We start from the raw sequence: 20,067 nt of genomic DNA, 5'->3' as shown, positions 1-20,067 counted from the left end.
TGGTCAAAAGGTAAACAGCATCAATTGTCAGCATAGCAAAAAAAAAAAGATTTCAGTCAAACATGAAGTGAACAAGATTATCGACTAGATATGGAAAGAGGGTTTTGGTGTATAGAGGACTAGACAGGGAAAAGAGCAGAACCGGGATTGGGCTCAAGGAGTTTTTAGAACAGTAATGAGATATTGGGGCTCATGAAGAGTTTGCCGGTATTCCGGTGGTAAATCTGCTGGAATACCGGCAAACCAAGTTACCAATACCGCCACTATGCCAGGCGGTATTACCACCATGTTGCCAGTGGCAGTTTGGCAGTGCAAATCACCATTTTTGCAGGCATTACCTCTAGCACTTTTACCGGATGGTAATGCCACCGATTTCTGGAGATGAAGTGGAAGAGTTACCTCCAGCTTAAATAGAACTCCTCCAATTTATCTCCAAAAATCAGCGGTATTACTATCCAGTCATAACGCTGGAATTAAAAATCGGCACAAATTGTGGTTTGGCGTTGCAGGAAAAATAGTGGTAAACAGAATTACCTACACTTTTTCCCCCCGCACCGACAAACTTGCAATGAGCCCCATTGATTTGTAAACGAAGAGAAGGAGAGTATAAGAAGATCAATGGAGAAAAGTAGAGTGGAACAAGACCATGAACACATCAGTAAATAATAGAGAAGAAGTGAAGACGTGTGTCAAATGGCAACACGAGAAATAACAGAGGAAATAAGAGGAAAAAGAAGGAAACAAGAAATTAATACGGATAGCAGGGTAATTAACAGAGCAGAGAAGGGTAAGGTGTGAGGCAGAGGAGACCAATACAGAGCAATTAACAAGATGTGAGAAAATTAAGAGATATGATATGAAGTTTGTTGCCAGGACAGATAGAAAAGAAAAAGCACAATGGAAATTAAAAAAGGTAGACGCGACAGACACGGGCAGTGTTGAGGGATATGCAGGGAGAAGGATATAGACTAATAACAAATAATACTAAGACTTTGGGCTGAAAATGAAAAAAAGGGAGCAAAGTGGGAGGAAAGGAAAGGGTAGGTGGAGGTATAGGAGTAGGTAAGGTAGCAGCACGAAAAAAGACAGGGTTTCAATTTTTGTGGGAATTAAGACGAAGACATATTACAAGAGGCGATAAGAGCACAAAGATGGATTGTATAAAGGAAAAAAAAGAGCATTCAGCGATCGTAGGAAAAAGAACAAGAGAAGGAGATGCAACTAGCCCAAGAGACACAATAGGTGTGATCGGAGAGATAAGAAAAAAACATTGAAGTTCTGAGCCAGATAGTCTGAGAGAAGCAACTAATCAGAGAAGAGTGCAATGATTAATAGCATCGAAAGCAGCAGACAGATCAACAAGTATCTGTATAGATAAGTAGACAGGGCTACATTAGAAACGTGGAGGAGGGCCGTCTCGGTGTAGTGGGAGAGTCGCAAACCAGACCAAAAAGGGGGAGTGGAGATTCAAAAAGGAAGAAACTGGTGCATAGACAGCATGCTCTAATAACTTCATAAGCAAAGGAAGAAGTGAAATAAAGCGAGAAAAACAGGCAGGATAGGATCAAGGGTAGGTTTTTTGACCAAAACAATGACAAGAGTATACTTAAAAGAGCAAGGAAAGCATGACGTGGATAAAGAAATGTGGAAAAGATTAGTGAGAGAAGGGAAACATTGAGGGTAGACCGATGGGATAAGGAAAAGCGTAAGGGGTCATAAGAATAACAGTTATATGGGCACGAGTTAAGAAAAAGGCAGTCTACGAATTAGGGAGTTACAAGAAAGAAGACAGTAGGGCAGAGGAAGGAGATCGATTATTATGGCAAGGTAGGAGTGAAGGAAACGAACGGAGTGGACACTATAGAACGGAGTGGACACTATAGAGGTTAAGAAATTGCCTAAATCAGAAGAGGAGAGAGAAGAAAAAGAAGGAACGGTCAGGTGGGCAGAGTGAATGAATGTTATTTAGAAACTGGAAAGGGCGACCAGGATAATGTGAAAGAACTAGCGAGATCAGAAACATAACATTTCTTGGCAGCAAGTAAGGAGGAATCACAGGCAGAGTGAGGAGATAAAAGTGCAGACAGATTTCTTGCAGCATTGTTCAGATTTGCAGAGAGAGATCAACAGGACAACGAGAGGGGAGGATACCCAAGGTCAGAAGTCTTCCACCAAGGGTAAAAAGGGTGTGTGGGGGAAAAGAGTTAATTATAGAAACAAATTAGTATAAAAATGTAGAAGCAGCGTGATCAGAGGAAAATGAGAAGTTGTTACAAGGGGAAGAAAAAGGAGGATGAATCAAATGACAAACAGAAGAAGGAAGAGGGAAGAGAAGCAGACAAAGTGAAAAGAGAATGATCTGAGGAATACATAGGGTAGGCAGATACTGTAAAGAGAGAAGGGCAAGAAGAAAAGGTAATATCAAGAGGGGCCCAAGATGTGGGAGGAAGGGGGACATAATCTGAGTTAGACAATAGGATTAGAGATGGGGAAGAAGAGACATAGAATGGGTAATAGCAAGATGGGGAAGAAAGTCTCCAAGAAATAAGAAGAAAAAGAAGAGAGTCAAGAGCATCATAAAAATAATTAAGAGAAGGTCTGGGTGGTCTATAGCGAATAAATGCTAACAGTAAAGCTTTTGAAAAAAGTAGCAAAATGAGGAGAAACATGGAATGTTTGAAAGGGAAGTTGAATACACCCAGGACGAATGATAGAGTGTGAATGTTTTTTAAATACAAGTAGAGGAACGCAGAAGTGGCACCATTACAAAGGGGCAATACAGGTCTTGGTAAGACAAAGAAAGTAGAGATTAAGAGGAAGAAAAAGATAAAAGAGTGAAGTGGGATTTATTGGAGAGTGGGCATTGCATAAACCTTTGGCGACAGTAAAAAGTGGGCAGGAAGTCATGGGAGGGTAACAGATCAAATAACTTGCGAGAACGATTAAGAGTGGAGGAAGAAAACTAAGAATCACAGAAAGCATATTTTTGAATTGATATTTTATTTCTATTGCGCTCGTACACAAATGTTTCAGAGTGCAAAAAGGCAAGGGAGGGGGAACAGGAGAGAACAAAACAACCATCTTACTAGGCCCAGTGAAATTGAGAACGCGCAAGTGCATGGGAGAGGGAGAGGGGAAAAGTGCATGGAAGGGGCAAGGAGTGGAAAGTGCGTAGCAAAGGAGAAACAGATAAATAATAAAGACAACAAACAGTGCTAGTGCAGCCAGCAAGTGGCAAGTGCAGGGTTTAAGGCAGCAGACAGGGTAGGTCTGATAAGTGCAGGAAGAACAAGGGGGAGGACTGTATGGGTACAGATACAGACCCCAGTGTAAGGGGTGGCCCGGAGACAGTGTGGGAGGGTGGCAGGGTGCACAAGTACCTGGACCCGGAGGACAGAGGGTGGCCAGGTGCACAGTGCCAAGAGAGAACAGATCAGCAGGGGAGAGGGGGGCCAAGGCAGAAGCAAAGAGGAAGGTCTTGAGGTGCAAGTTTCAGAGTGGCAGGGAGCTGTTCCAGAGGGAGGCCCCAGCCGAAGACAGATCTACCCCCAGCTTGTTTCTTTGAAAAACTACTGACCCTGAGGGAGTTGGAGGTAGAGGTGCAAAGAGCTTGAGAGGGGAGGTATTTGCGGAGGGGTAGCTGAAGGTATTTTGGACCCAGGCCCCAGAAAGCCTTGTGGACAATCCAGAGGGTTTGGAATGTAATCCTTGCATCCACTGGGAGCCAATGGAGAGATTTCAGAGCGGGAGAGATATGATCCAAGGGCTTGAGGCCAAGGACAAGTCTTGCAGTCCTGTTCTGGATTAGTTGCAGAGGGCGGAGAGTAGAGGCAGGTAGATTTAGAAAGAGGCTGTTACAATAGTCCAACCTAAAGAGGACCAGAGCTTGGGAGACAGTGAGCTTCTGGGGGAAGGAGAGGAAAGGCAGAGTGCCTCTGAGGAGGTGTAGTAGGAAGTTTGACTTTTTAGAGACATCAGAAATGTGGGCGGAGAAGGAATGTGTGGAGTCAAAGATGACCCAGAGGTTCTTAGCCTCGCAAGTGGGGGTAGGAGGAGGGCCAAGAGAGTGAGGGGAAAGGATGGTGAAGGTGTGCAGATGAGGAGGATCTCCATCTTGCTGGCATTTAGACAAAGATCGCTGGCGGCACACCAATCTTGAATGGCAGTTAGGCAATCAGAGATGAGTGAAGGAGAGGAGGATTGTCTGGGATCAAAGAGAAGATGGAGAAGGAGACCGAGAATAAATTGTTGGCGCATCAGTGTGTGCGAACAGGGACGTTGGATTTTGTGTGGTGCATTGGAAAAAAAAAAACTCACCTGATCTGCAAAATAGATTTTCTGCTTGCCGTAAACCTTCTCTTTGATTTTCCCTTGTTGAGCTAGCTGCTCCATTGCCTTTACCACCGCCTAGGGCACAATATGACAGTTTATCAGATGTGAAAAAGGATTTACAGATAGAGATCCTAACATTAACCCAAACAGTGTCATGCAGCTCTGCAAAGCAGCAGAGAGCCTGCAATAGCTCACTGATCAAATAAATAGAAGCGAACAATGAGAAAATATGCATTAGCTAAAATATAGTACACAATACACAGTAGAGCTCTTAAGCTGTGTTGCCACATGAAGTAACACAAATAGATGGGAGGACAGATATGGGAACTACTTTGTGATGCACCATTGCTGAATAAAGATGTGTGTGACCAGAGATCAGCAAAACAACGATATGCAAGGTGAAGATAGATCTTGCCAAAGTTACCTTCCACATAAGAAGCAAATATATAATTGTGTCCATTATTTATGACCCATTATGCTTTAAATGGTATAGATGTGCCATAATGTTTATTTTTAGATTGTCCCAAATGCACACAATCCAAATCACATAGGTTTGTTTGCTCGATATCCGTTGGTCTGGGGAGTGCAAGTGAGGAATGGAATCACAAGTATGACACTGGCACAAAAAGGTACAATTTGTAAAAGTTTCAATGGGGTTGGAGAAACTCCTACTTTGCCCTATGACTAGGATGGGAGTTGTCTCGACCATCAAATAATAAATAAAACAGTCCTAGGTTTGTCCGCCAAATTCAAATGGCCTATATTAACAAAAACCTAACGCCTGCCCTATACCTTGTACAGAAATGTGAAAAAGAGAACATGTATGCAAAGGAAAGTCATCGTTCAAATGTAAAGAATAAATGTGACGGAGTCAGCTCTCCTCCCCACATTGGACAGCGCGGAGTAAGGCGGTCCCTGTACGCAAGATGACGCACTCTGACTCAGGCTCTTAACACAGGAAGTTTCAAACGTGGATCATGGCCCACCAGGCCTTCCACGTTAAAGTCTCCCTTTCCTGGTTCTAAAACACAGTTCAACAAAAAGTTCACTTTGGTGCCCTTCTGTCGGGGTCAGACCTCTCAAACCAAAGTTTCAAACAGTTCATGTTGGTCTCCCTCAGTCGGGCTGAGACCTTTCACAGCAAAACAAGACACTTCCCCAAGCTTAATTCACCTTCGTTAGGGGTTCCATTCCCCTAAGCTATTAGACCTTCGGTCTCACTCAGTCGGGCTCGGACCGTTTGATGTCCAAGACTTCCGAATGTGCGTATCTCTTTTCTACAGACCTTACCTCTGCAGGACCACTTTGACTTTCCAGCTTTCAACTCACAATTCTAGGTTATTTACCCCAGTGCTTCCTAGTGTGGGTAGTTCACGGTGTTATGCACCAAAGTTCAACGTTTATCTTTCTACTTTCCCCTTTTCTCAGGGTTAGGTTCAATCACCTCCCTTTATCAGTTCATTCACTTTATCGCTACAAACTTTTCACCTTAAACTGAGACTTTCGAGTGGGCTACTTCCTTTCGCCGGATTACCCAGTTACTCAGTATCGCTGACTTTACAGCTATCGTCACTTCAAGGTTCATTCGCAGGTCTGCCTTTCTTCACATCTCATCCACACGCGTGCAGCCTTTAATTGGGCGATATAATGTTGCCACTTAAATCTTTCTCCAGCACACACCAGTCTCTCAGGTTGCTTGCCAACTCACCGGCTGTGTGAGTTTTTGTTTTTCTTGTCTTCCAGTTTACGAGTAAAGGTTAATATGACAGACTTGGCCTCGCCTCCCCAACTCTGCCGCTCACCCGGGAGGGTCGCTGCCGTCCTTGAAACACAATGCAGCCTTCTGGTTTGGGATTTGGCATTCTCCACGTGTCTTCTATGGCCTTTTGGAGGCAACAATCTCCTACAGGGAACTCCTGGGTTTCTCCACCCGCGGCTCTCGTCCCTCGATCTGTTGCTCTGCTCAGGTAGGTTCACCTCCTCCCTGGAAGTTCTGCTCTTACTCGTGTTCCACCTTGATCAGAGTGGGTCTCTGTGTTCTGCCTTTAATCTGTGTGAGAAGAGCTAATTGGCATCAGGTGTATGCACTTTAAGAGTCAAGTGCCTGACTTTGCCTGACCCAATTAGCAGGACATGTCCAATGCAATGTTTAAGATTTAGTATTGTTACTCTCAGTCGCCCTTTTCCTCAGTCCAGTGTTTATGTAGAAAAGGGGGGCATCAGAGAATCCTATGAAATAGGAGGGATCATGGGTACGGATCTAGCCATCCGCTGCCTCGTCGCCACTCCCCAAAAACTCCTCACCCAGGTAATCCTCCTGCACTGGTCCGCCCCTAGGGTCTGGATCCAAAGGCGATAGCCATGCCCTGGCCACCTGAGAGAGAGATTGATCCCCAGGGAATAGCGTGACAGACACCCTTTGGTTTCTCACAGGAGCCAAAAATAGCTCCTGGTAGCGGTTGCTGTGAAGCTAACCAGACTCTTATAGGCTACAAGTAGGAGCTAAATAGCTCCCAGCTCTCCTCAATTTTGAAACCTGATATAGCGCCCTTCTGCCAATAATGTTGGCCTTGCTGCACATGGATTTGCAAGAAAGGAGGGCAGGTGTGTTAGTCCATAGCAAGAAGGAAGATGCAGAAACCTTCAGTATTGATGGATGCAGGTCAGAAGTACCCGTTACCTGTGTCGATATGAAAATCACAATGTTGTTTGTGGTTGGTATCGACCAGGCCGGTTGGTCATAAGGGCAGCCCCGGATTGTGGAGCGCAAATATTAACAGCATGGTTGGAAGATGTATAGGGTCTGAATCTGTTAAGTACACTAGACCTAGGGGATCCTCTGTAGGAGTGTGGGGGTGTAAGGATGCAAGAGTTTAGTAGTGAGTAGATAGTTGAAGGAGTTGCAGGGGTGTTTTCACTTCCTGGCTCTTGGTGGTAAATTTTACTGAGATTAAAAGGTGCAGACCAGTGTCACACAGGAGAGGTTCCAGAAGTCAGATTGGTTTCCCGTAGATGGTGGTACCAGGATTTCGGAAAATTAACACAAATTTCTGGTGCAAAGTTTTTAGTCTGTTGCTATTAATTTTCCTTTCTTTCAAAGGGGTTGGTTACAAAGGCAAGTCTTCAGTGGTTTCCTGAAGGTCAGGTGGTTCTCCTCCAGGTGGAGATGTTTGGGTAGGGTGTTCCACAGTATTGTGGACAGAACTGAAAAAGAGGAACCTCCTTGCCGTTTGTTGAAGTTGGAAACTAGTACTAGTGCCACATTGCTCGACCCAAGTGTTCTGAAAGGAATGTAGTGTGTATTTCTGAAGGAGGAAGGGCCCTCTTCATGGTATAAACAATGGGTAAGGCACATGGTTTTGAAATGAACCCTTTTTTTGATGGGCAGCCAGTGGAGAATAAGTATGCATCATTCTGTGAAGTAGTCTTGCCGCTGCATTTTGAACTCTTCCAAGATTCTTCATTATGTAACCTGGAAGTCCAAGATAGAGGCTGTTTGCATAGTCGAGTGTGGAGAAATCATGCTCATGTCCCTGTGTGTGAATGTTAAGTAAGGTAAGAGGCGGCTTAGCATGCGCAGATGGTTGAAACAGCTTCTGAAGATGACTTTGACCTGTTGATCAAGAGTGAGGGTCTTGTTTATTTTTGTTTCCAAACGTCTTACTATGGTTGACAGGCTTGGGCAGAGGGCCCATCTCCTCAGGACAAGGGATTGTGGTGGAGTGAGAACCTGTAGGATTGCAGAGCATCAGAAGGTGGAAGTTGGGAGGGCCCCTTATCCCTCCTCATAGTGCCAGACTGGTTACCTACAGAACACTGACAAACACACCATAATGGCACAGAACATTTTTCCCACCAGGAATCATTTAGAATGGACCCACTTTTCAGGGCAATTGATTATACAAAGATGGTATACCTAATAGATGTTATTCCTATGCAACCTAATTCATCAATAAATCAAAGAAAAAGAACACTTGAGTTACAGGTCACTAAAACACAATGTTGCAATATGGTGATTATTCCAAAATATATTTTAATATATAGTGAAAAAAAGAAAACATTCAGAAACTAAAGACACAATCACAAACAAAGTCAATGACACTTAGAACAAACTACAACATATTAAGACCACAAACAGGAAATCAATTGCAATTTTGATCAAGCATGATTAATTGGGATTAACCCCTGTGGTAGCACTCAGTGTAAAAAACAGAGGTTGACTACTCCTATTCTGGAGGGGCCAGTGTAAGCAGCGTTCAAAACATCTTTGTTGCGTGCCCCTGACAATAACTAACAGAGACCAACTACGCCCATCCCAGAAAGGTATATATCTCTCCAGGGTCTGCGTACAGCTTTTATTTATACAAATATTAACTAATGGGTCATAAGTTTCACATAATTGGTGTCTCTGTCTTCTTCAGAACCAAAAAAGTAACTCACACTGTGGGAAGACAAAAAAAAACTCCATATGCAATTCACATAAATCAGACGCAGCAGAGGACCGCAAAAACAAGAGTATTCCATGGACAATGCACTTGACTGGTAGAGAACTGCGCAACAGCTCTCTAGCAACCAAACAAACTAACATGCCCTAAAAAGAACTGGGACTTACTAGGCGTTACTCTTACCTGGGAAAAAGATGCACAGAAGCCCCTCAGTGAACTGACAAGCCAACAGGGCCTCACACAAACTGGACCTTGACCGCCGTAAACCAGCAATGCGGGTCGCCCTTAATAATTAATAGCAAATTAGCATGTCCCAACTAATTTGCCAAAACTATGACTAATAGTGAAAGATAACTGTTTTGCTACGGTTAGGGTCCACACAGTTCGAAATTGAGGTGAGTTGGGAGCTATTTAGCTCCTGGTTATAGATCAGTAGAGCCTGGTTAGCTTGAAACAAACAGCTACCAGGAGCTACATTTGCTCCACAGGCCACCTGGTGCCATACAAATATATCCATAAGACATTAACCCTGTGCATTTAGGAATGTGCATAAATGAGCACCAGGACACATCCAGAAGACGTTTAAAGCCTAATGGGTAATATTTAATTGACAAAAAGTTAAGTTTACATCTCATGTGAAAGTTACATTTGTGGCACACTATATAATAGCTCCTGGTTTCCAGAGGTAGATCCTGCTTATTGGGTGATGCAGGATACCCAGGAGCTGCTTTTAGCTCCTGCTAATCAAATCCGATTCCTGCACCATCAGGGTTTTTTACCATTGCACAATATGGCATGCTCCAAATTGCAAGAAACAAAATGCAGCCTTAAGATGACCCCGTGTTAGAATTCAGGATGACGAATGGTCCCGGTGAGTGGTCCTGCATTGCTACCTTGCTGCCGCCACCCATTGGGGGCCATGGTGGGAACCATTAAAGATCCATCGCACATTCAGCAGCTATGGAAGTGAAAACAATCGGAGATCCCACACCGTATATGAAACCAGGTCTGTGGCCTAGATACAGTCGGAGCAGTGTTCTCGACCGCAGCACGGTACAAGGCATCGAGGTCTACATGGGGAGCTAAGAATAGCACCCACCACTTTGTTGCCATCCCTGCATTTGCGACCCACTGCCTCCCTAACACATCTTGGGTGTTCAGGGAGGTGGGCGAAGAACAGGTTCTCTAATAGCAGTGGCACCGTTAAGAGACAGCCCAGAAGGGAGAAAACATCCTGCCAGATCGATTCAGGCCCTTCCCCAGTGATCTTTGCTAAGTACCATCAACATTCCAATTCAGGAGACATCCACACCAAGTGTGGGGTGGTGGGAGTGGACAGCTCCGCGAACGCATACTCAGGACTAAATATCAACCACAGACAACTACTCACTTATAGATGCTGATCTAAAGGATTCCTTCAACCCAGGGCGCCAATGCAAAAAAAAGTTGTGACAGATTAATTACCTTCTCAGAGCAGTGCAATTCACTCCTACTTTGATCAGCCCTTTCATTACTAAATAAGCGAGATCAGAAGCACCTCCTCCCAAGGCCACAAACTTGCTCCCAAAGGAATAAACAGGCACATTTCTTCCGCCCTAGGAACGTTCACGCGAGTTGAAGAGAGGAGCTCCAGTGGAATTGGCGGGTGGAAACTAGCATGTTACATTTATATCCATTTCCTCATCTTCAGGAGCCATTTATATGAGCAAATGTGGATAATTAATTTGGTAGAATGTCTCCAAATCATCTGTTATTCTTACCCCTACATCCGTATGTGCATAGCAGCTCAAGAAAGGAAGCCATATTCTCTTTTTCTGCAACAAGGTATTGGGGCTTAACAATTGGGTTTAAAAATGCTAGATTTCATAATATTCATTTAAAATCCTGACACTGCACAGAACAAGTAGAGTTTTGTTAATGGGAGGGGAAATGACTCGTGGATTTGCTAAAGAAACCAAGATAACATCGACAAGCAGGGCTAGCCCACTTTTGGCGACCTACACTTTCATCGAATTACTTTGTACCAATTATTTCAACCGCAAAATGCAGATGGTAAATTGGGGTAAGGTATTTATGGGGTTGGGTCACTTTTTTAACTGCAAACTGTGGCGACAATAACAAAATATATATATTTTTTAAATCAAAAACAAAAATCAGTAAAAACAATTGTTTGTAGTGTTTAGCCTTAAGGAGAGAAATCATTTACAAAATCCCATATGCCTCAGCGCTCCAAACAAGAAGGTCCAGATGATATGGTCAATTGCCTTCATGCCATCTAGGAACACCAAGACAGACTGGACTTTTTATTTGTACCTTCACAACCAAATAAATACGCTATTCACTGGATATTGTCAAAACGTCTGCCTCCCTTGTAGGAAGCCAGACTGATCCATGCCCATCAAATGAGATGAGAGGTGGTCCAATCTGGAAGCCAATACCTTTTTGTGAAGATTTTAGCATTTATATCTATACGCACACATACATCTGCATGTCCCCACACACATGTAGATCTTTCCCAGGTTTTGGGAACAATGAGACGCTAGGTACCACCATCAGTTATAATGAATCCCGATTTCTTAAAGGATTGAATAAGCCAGCCAAGCAAGTGCTCCATAATAAGCTTCATTTACAGATGTACAACGTCTACTTCACAGGGTCATGAATGGGGTCTCTTATCCAGCCTCTACCTTTTGTATAGTCAACTGTGACAGGTTTCCTGAATAAAACAGGGCAAAATGGGCCACCCACACCAACCCTCCAGGACACACTAGGCTGGAAATCACTCTGCTCCCATCTGCTCAGGCCAGCTGCTGGGCACGTCTGAGTAACTTTAGATCCACTTCTTTGTGCGTGGAGGGTAGATCACTGATGGGACGGAGCAGGTCCATCTATGTCAAACACACAATCTTCTGTGACACCACAGAAAAAGCAGAAGCACAATATCAAAGCCACTTCGCGCATCAGCCAAATTTTAAAGGCGGGAAGTCTTACGGCTCTCAACAATCCTTGCTGGTTAATGTTACAAAAAAGGAAGGTGGTTTGGGAATTCGAGAAGATTTGGGATGACTTGAGTGAGAGGAGTCGTCCGGTTTCAATGCAAAACAGGGAAGACATTAAGTGAGGGGATATCAGGTTTGTGGTATTGTTATGGTGACCCTTAATTTTCTGCCAACTTTTTTGTTTTTTAAATGTTCTTCCTGTACTTCTGTCCCTCATGCATCATGTGTTGCCTCCCTTATAAAACAGAGAGAGTTACCAAGGACGAACATGAATCACATGGCCGAGGGAACACACAATAACGGACACCTGAATAAGGTTAAAGAGTTTTTACTAAGCACAAGTAAAACATGAGACTTTTGCAAGGAAATGGTTTCAGGATGGCTGCAACAAATCTTCTTGCGAAATGTAGTGCTTAAAAGCACGATATATGAAGGGCGCCAGTAAAACAGACTACAGAAAGTTCCACACAGGAAGGTATTCTGCTTCATGCTGTCTAAAGCTCACTTCTTATGGGGACAAGGCCTTTCTGCCTCTCTTGAGCTTCCTCCCTTTGCCAAGTGTCCCAATTGTCCTCCACTTCTTAGGGCTCTCCTCTCCATTACTTACTTACTCCTCTCTTCTGGGCAAAGGGGCTCCCCCCCCCCATTCCCCAAACGTTACACATCGCCTCCACTTGGGATCAAAGACACTCTCTCTTTCTCCCTCTGCAGTATACAGTGTTCTGGGCTTGCAAGACTCATCCTCCTAACTGGAGCACACCCATCATCTGGGGTTCAAGGTCACATGCTTAGTACTTTTCGGGGCCCTCCCTTGGTCAGGGATCTCTTTCTTTTAGCCTCCAGAGCTCACCTTCCCCTCACAGGAACACTCCCCACCCCTTATGGGGTCACAAGGCTCTCATCCCCTCACTGGCACGCACCCCCTCTTGTGGGATCCAGCAGCAGCTCTCCCTCAAAGGCGAACACTGCATTTCATGGTTCAGTGGACTCTTCTCCCACTCACTAAAGTACACCCCTCTTCGAGGGATCAAGGAGGATCCCTAGTTCTTCTCCTCACTGGGGTACACCCCTCTTCTGGGCTCACAGGGCTCTCCCTCCTCTGATGCTCTGCTTTATCAACAAACACCTCCCCTCAGCTCCCAGCTCAGAGACAATGTTTGTGGATCTTTTGCCTCAGTTTTAGAGCTCTGAGCGTCCTCACATTGGTGGAGGAAAACTTTCAAATTTATTGGTTATTAGACGGCCACCAGTTTGGATTTGTCTCAGTTTGTTGCCTGTGTAGGAGCTAGTGTTTTTCTGCTCCTCTGCTCCTGCATTGCCTCCTGGCCGTCTGCCTGCACACGAGTTCGTTTTGTGGGTTTCTGGGGTTGAAAGGCCATTACAAGCGAAAGGAAAACCTCTAGTAATTCTGGAGGGGGAAAAAGCAAAATAAAGAGTTCTCATTCACAAGCACTGCACAAGATTGTACTGGTTATACACCACTATATGAACACCCTGTGGGTGTGGAGGAGGGTTGGAATAAGTTGGGTTTTTTCATTCGATGATCTGCACTGGTCGACTAAGGGGTCTCTTTGGATATGCGCTAGTATTTCACCATAGCATATCTTTTCCTGAATCCCTGAAAGACATTCTGGAATACGTTCAGGGTTTAGAATTTCTTTACCTGATGCATCTTGGGAGACTCAGGCTCAAAAACCCTGTTTCTTTGGGATCTGGTAGTTCATAACTAGTGGCTCTCCCAGGGGGTTTCAGGAATAGTTCAGGACTTGTCCTGTCAGTCCTACTCTCAGGTTGACCAGGTCTGAATGTGATGCTGGCACTGTGACTTTGCCACATAAGCTAAATAATGATCGGCTCTGATGCGGTTGGGCTTGGGGTGGGGGTAGCTAGGGCGCCCCGGCTTTGATGTATTTATAAGGCGATTTCCCTTTTTCACATAAGTTTGCCGGAGGATAAATGTTGTTCCTCAAAGTGGGACAACATTTGTTGAAGTGGAGTGGTCTCAGTTATTATATAACCATGTTTTCCTCCATTTCGTTCCTTGTTGTTCAATGAAACACAGGAGAGTAACAAGTAATTTGGGAACAGTATAGATTTCTCAGATTTCAGTGGTTGACAGGGCTGGAGTGTGTGGCTTTTCAGACACAATTATTGTCAACCCTTTTAAACCCATAAAATGAGTTGGCTATTAAAGTGAAGCCCTGTATGTTCAAGGCCTCAATTCGCCTAAAAAGAAGTCTATTTGGTCCTCAGTGCATTCGAAAGAAGACAGATTCTTTCAGGGCACCCATCTGCTAAAAGGGAACGAGCATAGGTTTCCACAATATCCAGTGATAAAGCCACCTGGGAAAAGGTCGCCACGAGGCAACATTTCGCCAAATTTGCATTCCCAAGAAAATAAAGCACTTTCCACTAATATTCTAGTAATGGAGTTTGAATATTAAATAATACCCCCCCAAAATATGTGGTGGGGGGAGGCTTTTCAGGGTGCATGTGGGGGCGAACCACATACACCTACCTGGCGACTTTTCCCCAGGGGACATTTTCACATAGAACTGTTTCCACTAACACTTTCCCTTGCGCTTTGTTTCTGCATATAGTACCAAAGGCAGAGAGTTGGCGATGTTGATCAGGACTCCCTTTCTTTTTAGTATAAAAAAAAAACATAAAAGAGGAAAGGCTATTGGCAGTGAAGTACCAGATTGCCCTTTGTTCGCACTATACTCCCAACTAAGGCCAAGCTACTTTCTTTTCTGAGGATCTCTGGAGGCTCAGTGCCTTCCAACTCATTCCCAAGTATGCCAACATTGAATCAGCATATAGAATCTGTCCCTTACAGATGTTTGTAGGTACCATCATAGCTGGCAGCAAGATTATACTTGTTATACTACTCCATATGGAGCATACTAGAGGAGAGCTTTTGTTTATAGTTTCCCAAAAGATCCTAGAATCCACAACCCCAACTGAAATACTCTCTACCACGAGACTAGATTATTCCCATGCTCAATAAAACATGGGTCTCTGCATACAGTACCCGGTCCGAAAGGCGGAGTTCAAATGGAACTAGATGATACCCTCTTGAAGGACCCACTTTAAGAGACCACACACAAATGTACTTTACCTGCAATAAGAGTGAAGTCAATCAGCATACCATCTGTGATGCCTGCAAAGTGGTGACGAGAGGGTAGGTAATGTGCCTAGCATTAGCACTTACAAGGTTAAAGCACAAACTGATCGATTAACTGCAGCTATTGAAAGGCTAGAAAAAGAAACACAAACTCATAGGGTCCCACAGAGTTTGTGCCAGCTAACAGACATAAGGGACACATGTAGTTTACTTCAATCTGACCAATAGATTTACTTCGTCAAAGGCTTTAAGGCCAATAGATTGGTAGTCTACAAACTCAAAACAAGATGAGGGCAATGATTCATCACAACACCTAGAGCTAAACGGAACAATACTTTACATACAAAATATAGACAAATTAAATGCATTTCATTCTTTTGTTGGAAGCTATTAACAAAAAGAAAGCCAGACAATGTGGCGAATCAGAAATTGGAGAAGGACAAGACATGGTTCAAATTTAGAACTTTTATTAAACGGAATGAATGCCTCCCTTATCCCTGCAACTATGATGATGGGATTCCCTAAGCTTCAAAAAAATATCCTGTTGAGTACCAGTTTAGTCACACAGAACCTCAGTCATCCGTCTAAACCTAACCTACCATAGCATCTAACCCTGCCACTAACAACAAAAGGAAACAAACTTAGCCTAGGAAAATACTATCCTCCACCTCATTGCTTGGCAGGTGGTGGCTGGTTCCAGACCACCACACATTTGTGTCTTTGGGTCTCATATCCTTTAGGCCTCAGCCTGCTGGTACAGTTCAAAATGATGTTATCTTTTCTGTCTTTGAGGGATAGATGACTCTAGAATCAGTTCCAAAGGTGTGTTCCTCAAATGGAGTACAAATGGAGTGACCAAGAGACAAGCCTAGAATCAGTCTCTTGTTCAACGCTGCAGGATGTTTCAGTTTATCGTAAGTAATTGTATCTTTTAGCACAGCACTGGCCTTCTGGCATTCAGCCTCTCATCTTGGCACTATTCTCAACCCTGGTTTCTCAAATCTGCCTGGGCTATCAGGCTTCTCAGACTGTCTGGCTTTGTTGTGGCTTTCAACCCCTCATGAGGTATTTTTTGTCCTAGCCCCCCCAGTGGGCTATCTGGACTCTTGGGCCGCCTGACTTCCGTAGGGGATTCATTGTTCCCCAAGGGTTGCGGGGGTCCCCACAAGAGTGATCCCGCTTTCCCGTTCCACTAGGGAGTGTTATGCGTTGCAGGCTCACCTTCTTGGGGGTTAGCTCCCCCTTGGGGAGAAGGGACGAACATTCATACATCAAATTCACAGGTATCCGGACATTCCAGCCCACCCAGAGTATTGGAAGCGGACATGATGGAGCAAATTGGCCATCAATTCATTGTATGGTAACAAAGTTCCCCGCAGCCCCTGTGGCTTCATAGCTTTATTTAAAAAACAGTTTTTTAAAAAAAAAAACACTTTAAAAGTTCCCTTGCAAAAGCATTACCACCCCTCTTTAACAGTTTCTTGGAATCTGGGAGGATCTGGGAGGATCACAAGATTGATGGCAGAAGCCAATGTGCCTCGCCTTTTAAACCCAAACAAGGACAATTTTGGATTATGCACCATAACTTCCTATAGCGCTATTAAATCATGTACGCATAAATGCTTTAAAAAAATCTTAGCCTCAGACTTCAAACCACTGATGCCCAAATTCATTCAACTGGACCAACGTGGTGTTAATTGTCACAGACAAACTTTGATAGAAGGTGGGTAGTAAATATGGTGACATTCGCTCAGAGGAAATTTAGCACGTTCTCATTGTCTCTCCTTGTGCTGGACGCGGAGAACGCATACAACAGACTTAAATGGCAGTATTTAAAAGACCTTTTATGCCACTCAGTTTTGGTCCAATGATATCAATTTATAAAATGTAATTTTCACTATCCAACATCTTTTATAGGCGTAGGCGTAGATTGCCACTGATCCTGTTAGCCTACATTGGAAAGGGTGACATGATAAAGGTGTCCCATCACTTAATATTTTCTTTCGCTATAGAACCCTGCACGCAGCTCATTAAACAGAAAACATCCTTTGCAACTCTGCATCATTTATTATAAAACTGCTCTTTTTGCAGAAGACCTGGACACTTCAGGATGAGAGTCAAAAAGACAGCTTTACAATAGCTGTTTGTTTGGAATCTTCTCATGCCATTTCGGGATTTAAAAAGGACTCCCATATATAAACCACTGTCAAACTTACATCCCGAATTTGTTAGCCTCCCTCTCCCACAGGTGTCTGCCAGATGTTTTGGACTACAACTACCACCAGTCCTAACCAACATAATCAATGGTGAGTTGCAGCCCAAACACCTGAAAAGCTGCATGTTGCTGACCCCTGGGCCTTGCTTGATGGTGCCATCTCAAAATACCCCCGATGGGCAGAATCTCAAGCTTAAAAATGACCTTTATGCCTCAACCCTCATACGCTTTAAAGGCAATTCCGATTGAGATTCCTGAACCAATTCTAAACTAAATTGAAAAGAAAATGGACACATTTGTATAGAAGGTGGTTGTCTGGCTCAGACGGTCACACTAGCTCCCCACCCCATCCCCGCCCAACAACCTGGATCTCCCCACTTACTCTCCCTCAAATAACAACAACCAGGGTCTGCCACTCTCCCCAACAACATGGTCCCTCACTCTCCCCAACAACCTCCGTATGCCCTTCTCTTCCGAACAGCCCCTCTCTCCCTCTCGCCAAAACAACCTGTACAACTCTCTGTACCCAACAACCTAGGTCCCTCTCACCCCCAAAACAGAAGCCTCCCAAACCACCCCAGCCCCACACCCGGGTTACTCTTTCTCAACAACCTGTGTGTCTCTGTCGCTCTCTCTCCTCAACAACCTCCTAGGTGTGTGCATCTCCCCCTTAAGCAACAACTGGGGAGGGCGTTTCTCCCCAAAAAACGTGAAACTTTCCCTCCAACACCCTCAGTCGCCATCCTCATCACTCTCCCCAAGCAACCTAGCGATAGGGAGAAGGGGGGGAAATCGGAGTCACTCTCCACGAACAACTTGGGTCTCTCTCCAGGGCTCGCAAAATCTTGCAGCCCACTTGCATAGACGAGAACTTTTTATTAAGGACAAGTATAATGTTGACAGTAAACTACCTTGGTCGCGAGCATGGGGAAGTTTCCAACTGTGGATAATTATTGCAAACTATCTTTGTTTGCAGTAAACGGCCGTGTGCGGCTGGCCTTTGGGTGGCAGCATTGCACCAAATATTGTAATTGTTTATTTGTACAGCGCTTATACACAAGTGAGGTGCTTCAAAGCGCTTAAAGGCAGGAAGGGAGCAAGGGAAAAACACTAGTCATTCTTAGGCCTTGAAGTTTCCGAATGATCTAACAAAAAGTAAATAGTGTACTAGGTCTGACAGCATTTCACCAGGTGCAAGTGCATGAAGTGTAACAGGCTCAACCAGATTAGGGAGGGGAGACAAAGGGGGACAAGACAAAACTTACTAGGACTAGTGAATTCAGGTTATGCAAAAGGTACAGACGAAGGTGCAAGGGACGGGGGTGGGGGGAGGACGAAACAAGTGCACCCAGTCTAGCAGGGCCATGAGTTAAGGGCACAGATGTTACCTCTCTCTTGGAACATATGATGAAGTGCAGTAGGGGTTACCCCTCTCATGGAACGAAAGCTGAAAGTGCAGTAGTGCTGGGCATAGTGCAGAGGCCCGGAGGCAAGTGCAAAGACTTGGCGGGAGCCTGGGGCCAGTGAGGCTCGGGAGGTGAGCCAGGCAACAAGTCAGCAAAAACTGAGCAGAGTTAAGGGAGAGATGGAGGAGTGAGGCTGGAGAGAAAGAGGCAAGGTTAGCAAAGGAGAGAGAAAGAGGAAGAGAAAAGGAAGGTATTGAGGAGTTTCCAGAACTTAAGGAGTTCCTGCTCAAGGCAGAGAGAGGCAGGAAGGCTGTTCCAGAGGGAGGCACCTGCAAAGGATAAAGGTCTACCCCCAAATCTGTGCTTGGAAAAACAGCTCACACACAGATTGGAGGAGGCTGAGCGGGGGGCTCTAGAAGGGGAGTATTTGAGGAAAAGAAAGTCGTAGATAGTGCAGGCCCTGACCCCAGAAAGCATGTGGACTATGCAGAGGGTCTTGAATATGATCCTGGCAGCCCTGGGGAGCCATTGGAGGGATTTCAGCGCCAGATAGATGCAGTCCCTGGGCTTGAGGCCAAGGGTAAGTCTTTTGGTTCTGTTCTGGATGAGTTGTAGTGGGTGGAGAGTAGAAGTAGGTAGATTGAGAAAGAGGGGTGTTGCAGTAGCCCAGCCTAGAGAACCAGGGCTGTGGAGACAGACAGCCTTTGGGGGGAAGGTGAGAAAAGGTAAAATACCTCTGAGGAGGTGCAGCTCCTAGTGGGACTTTTTAGAGATGTCCGAGATGTAAAAATGACCCCTAGGTTTTTTGCCTCACAAGCAGGTGAGGGCGCAGGGCCAAGGGAGGCCTGCCAGTGGGAAATTGGGTAAGTGGGAACAGGGGTCCCAATGAGGACGATCTTACTGGCATTGAGGCAGAGATCGTAGCAGCACACCAAGACTGAATTGGGAACAGACAGTCAGGAATGAGCGAGGAGGAGGAAGAGGCAGAGGGTAGCCTGAAGGAGAGCAGTGTGTCATCCGCTTAACACTGAAAGTTAGAGGTGAAGGTAGAGATCAAGTGGGCCAGAGGAGCCATGTAGACATTGAAAAACCACAGGGATAGGTTAGATCCCTGGGGCATGTGTAATAAAGACGTCACTGGGTAGGTGGGGAAGAAGCTTTATTCGCAGCAAACACTCAGCCCAGCAGGACTCTCCAACCACCTTTAGCCAACTGCTCTTACATGGAATTTGGAATCTCTTCCACAGGCAAACAGAGACACAGAAGATGGAACTTCTAGAATGCTTACCAAGCATTCCAGGTAAGACCTCTACCAAGCATTCCAGGTAAGACCTCCACTCACATTGTAACAGCATGCCATAAGTGGAGAGACTGATAGAGGAGAGAAAGGACCCAAGTTGCACCTGGAAGGACAGTCAGAGAGAAAGGAGGCAAGCCATGCCAGGGCCAGATCTGTGATGGCCAAGGTATCACAGACGGGAGATCAGGATGTTGTGGTTTACAGTGTCAAAGGCAGAAGAGAGATCAAGAAGAATGAGGACAG

General features: G+C 44.9%; 1 protein-coding gene across 2 annotated transcripts in view; it reads right to left on the bottom strand.

The window, feature by feature from the left end:
- The window catches only part of PSMC3IP (PSMC3 interacting protein), a 135,955-nt gene that overhangs the window by 83,772 nt on the left and 32,116 nt on the right, over positions 1–20,067 (bottom strand). For both annotated transcript variants that reach the window (XM_069634425.1, XM_069634426.1), the window contains exon 3: positions 4,318–4,407. In XM_069634425.1, coding sequence (XP_069490526.1) covers positions 4,318–4,407 — 90 coding nt within the window. The remainder of the gene's footprint in view (positions 1–4,317; positions 4,408–20,067) is intronic.

This window comes from Ambystoma mexicanum, chromosome 13 (genome assembly GCF_040938575.1).
Source record: "Ambystoma mexicanum isolate Mex_15411 chromosome 13, UKY_AmexF1_1, whole genome shotgun sequence".
NCBI lineage: Eukaryota > Metazoa > Chordata > Amphibia > Caudata > Ambystomatidae > Ambystoma > Ambystoma mexicanum.
This window is presented reverse-complemented; position numbering and strand designations above follow the sequence as displayed.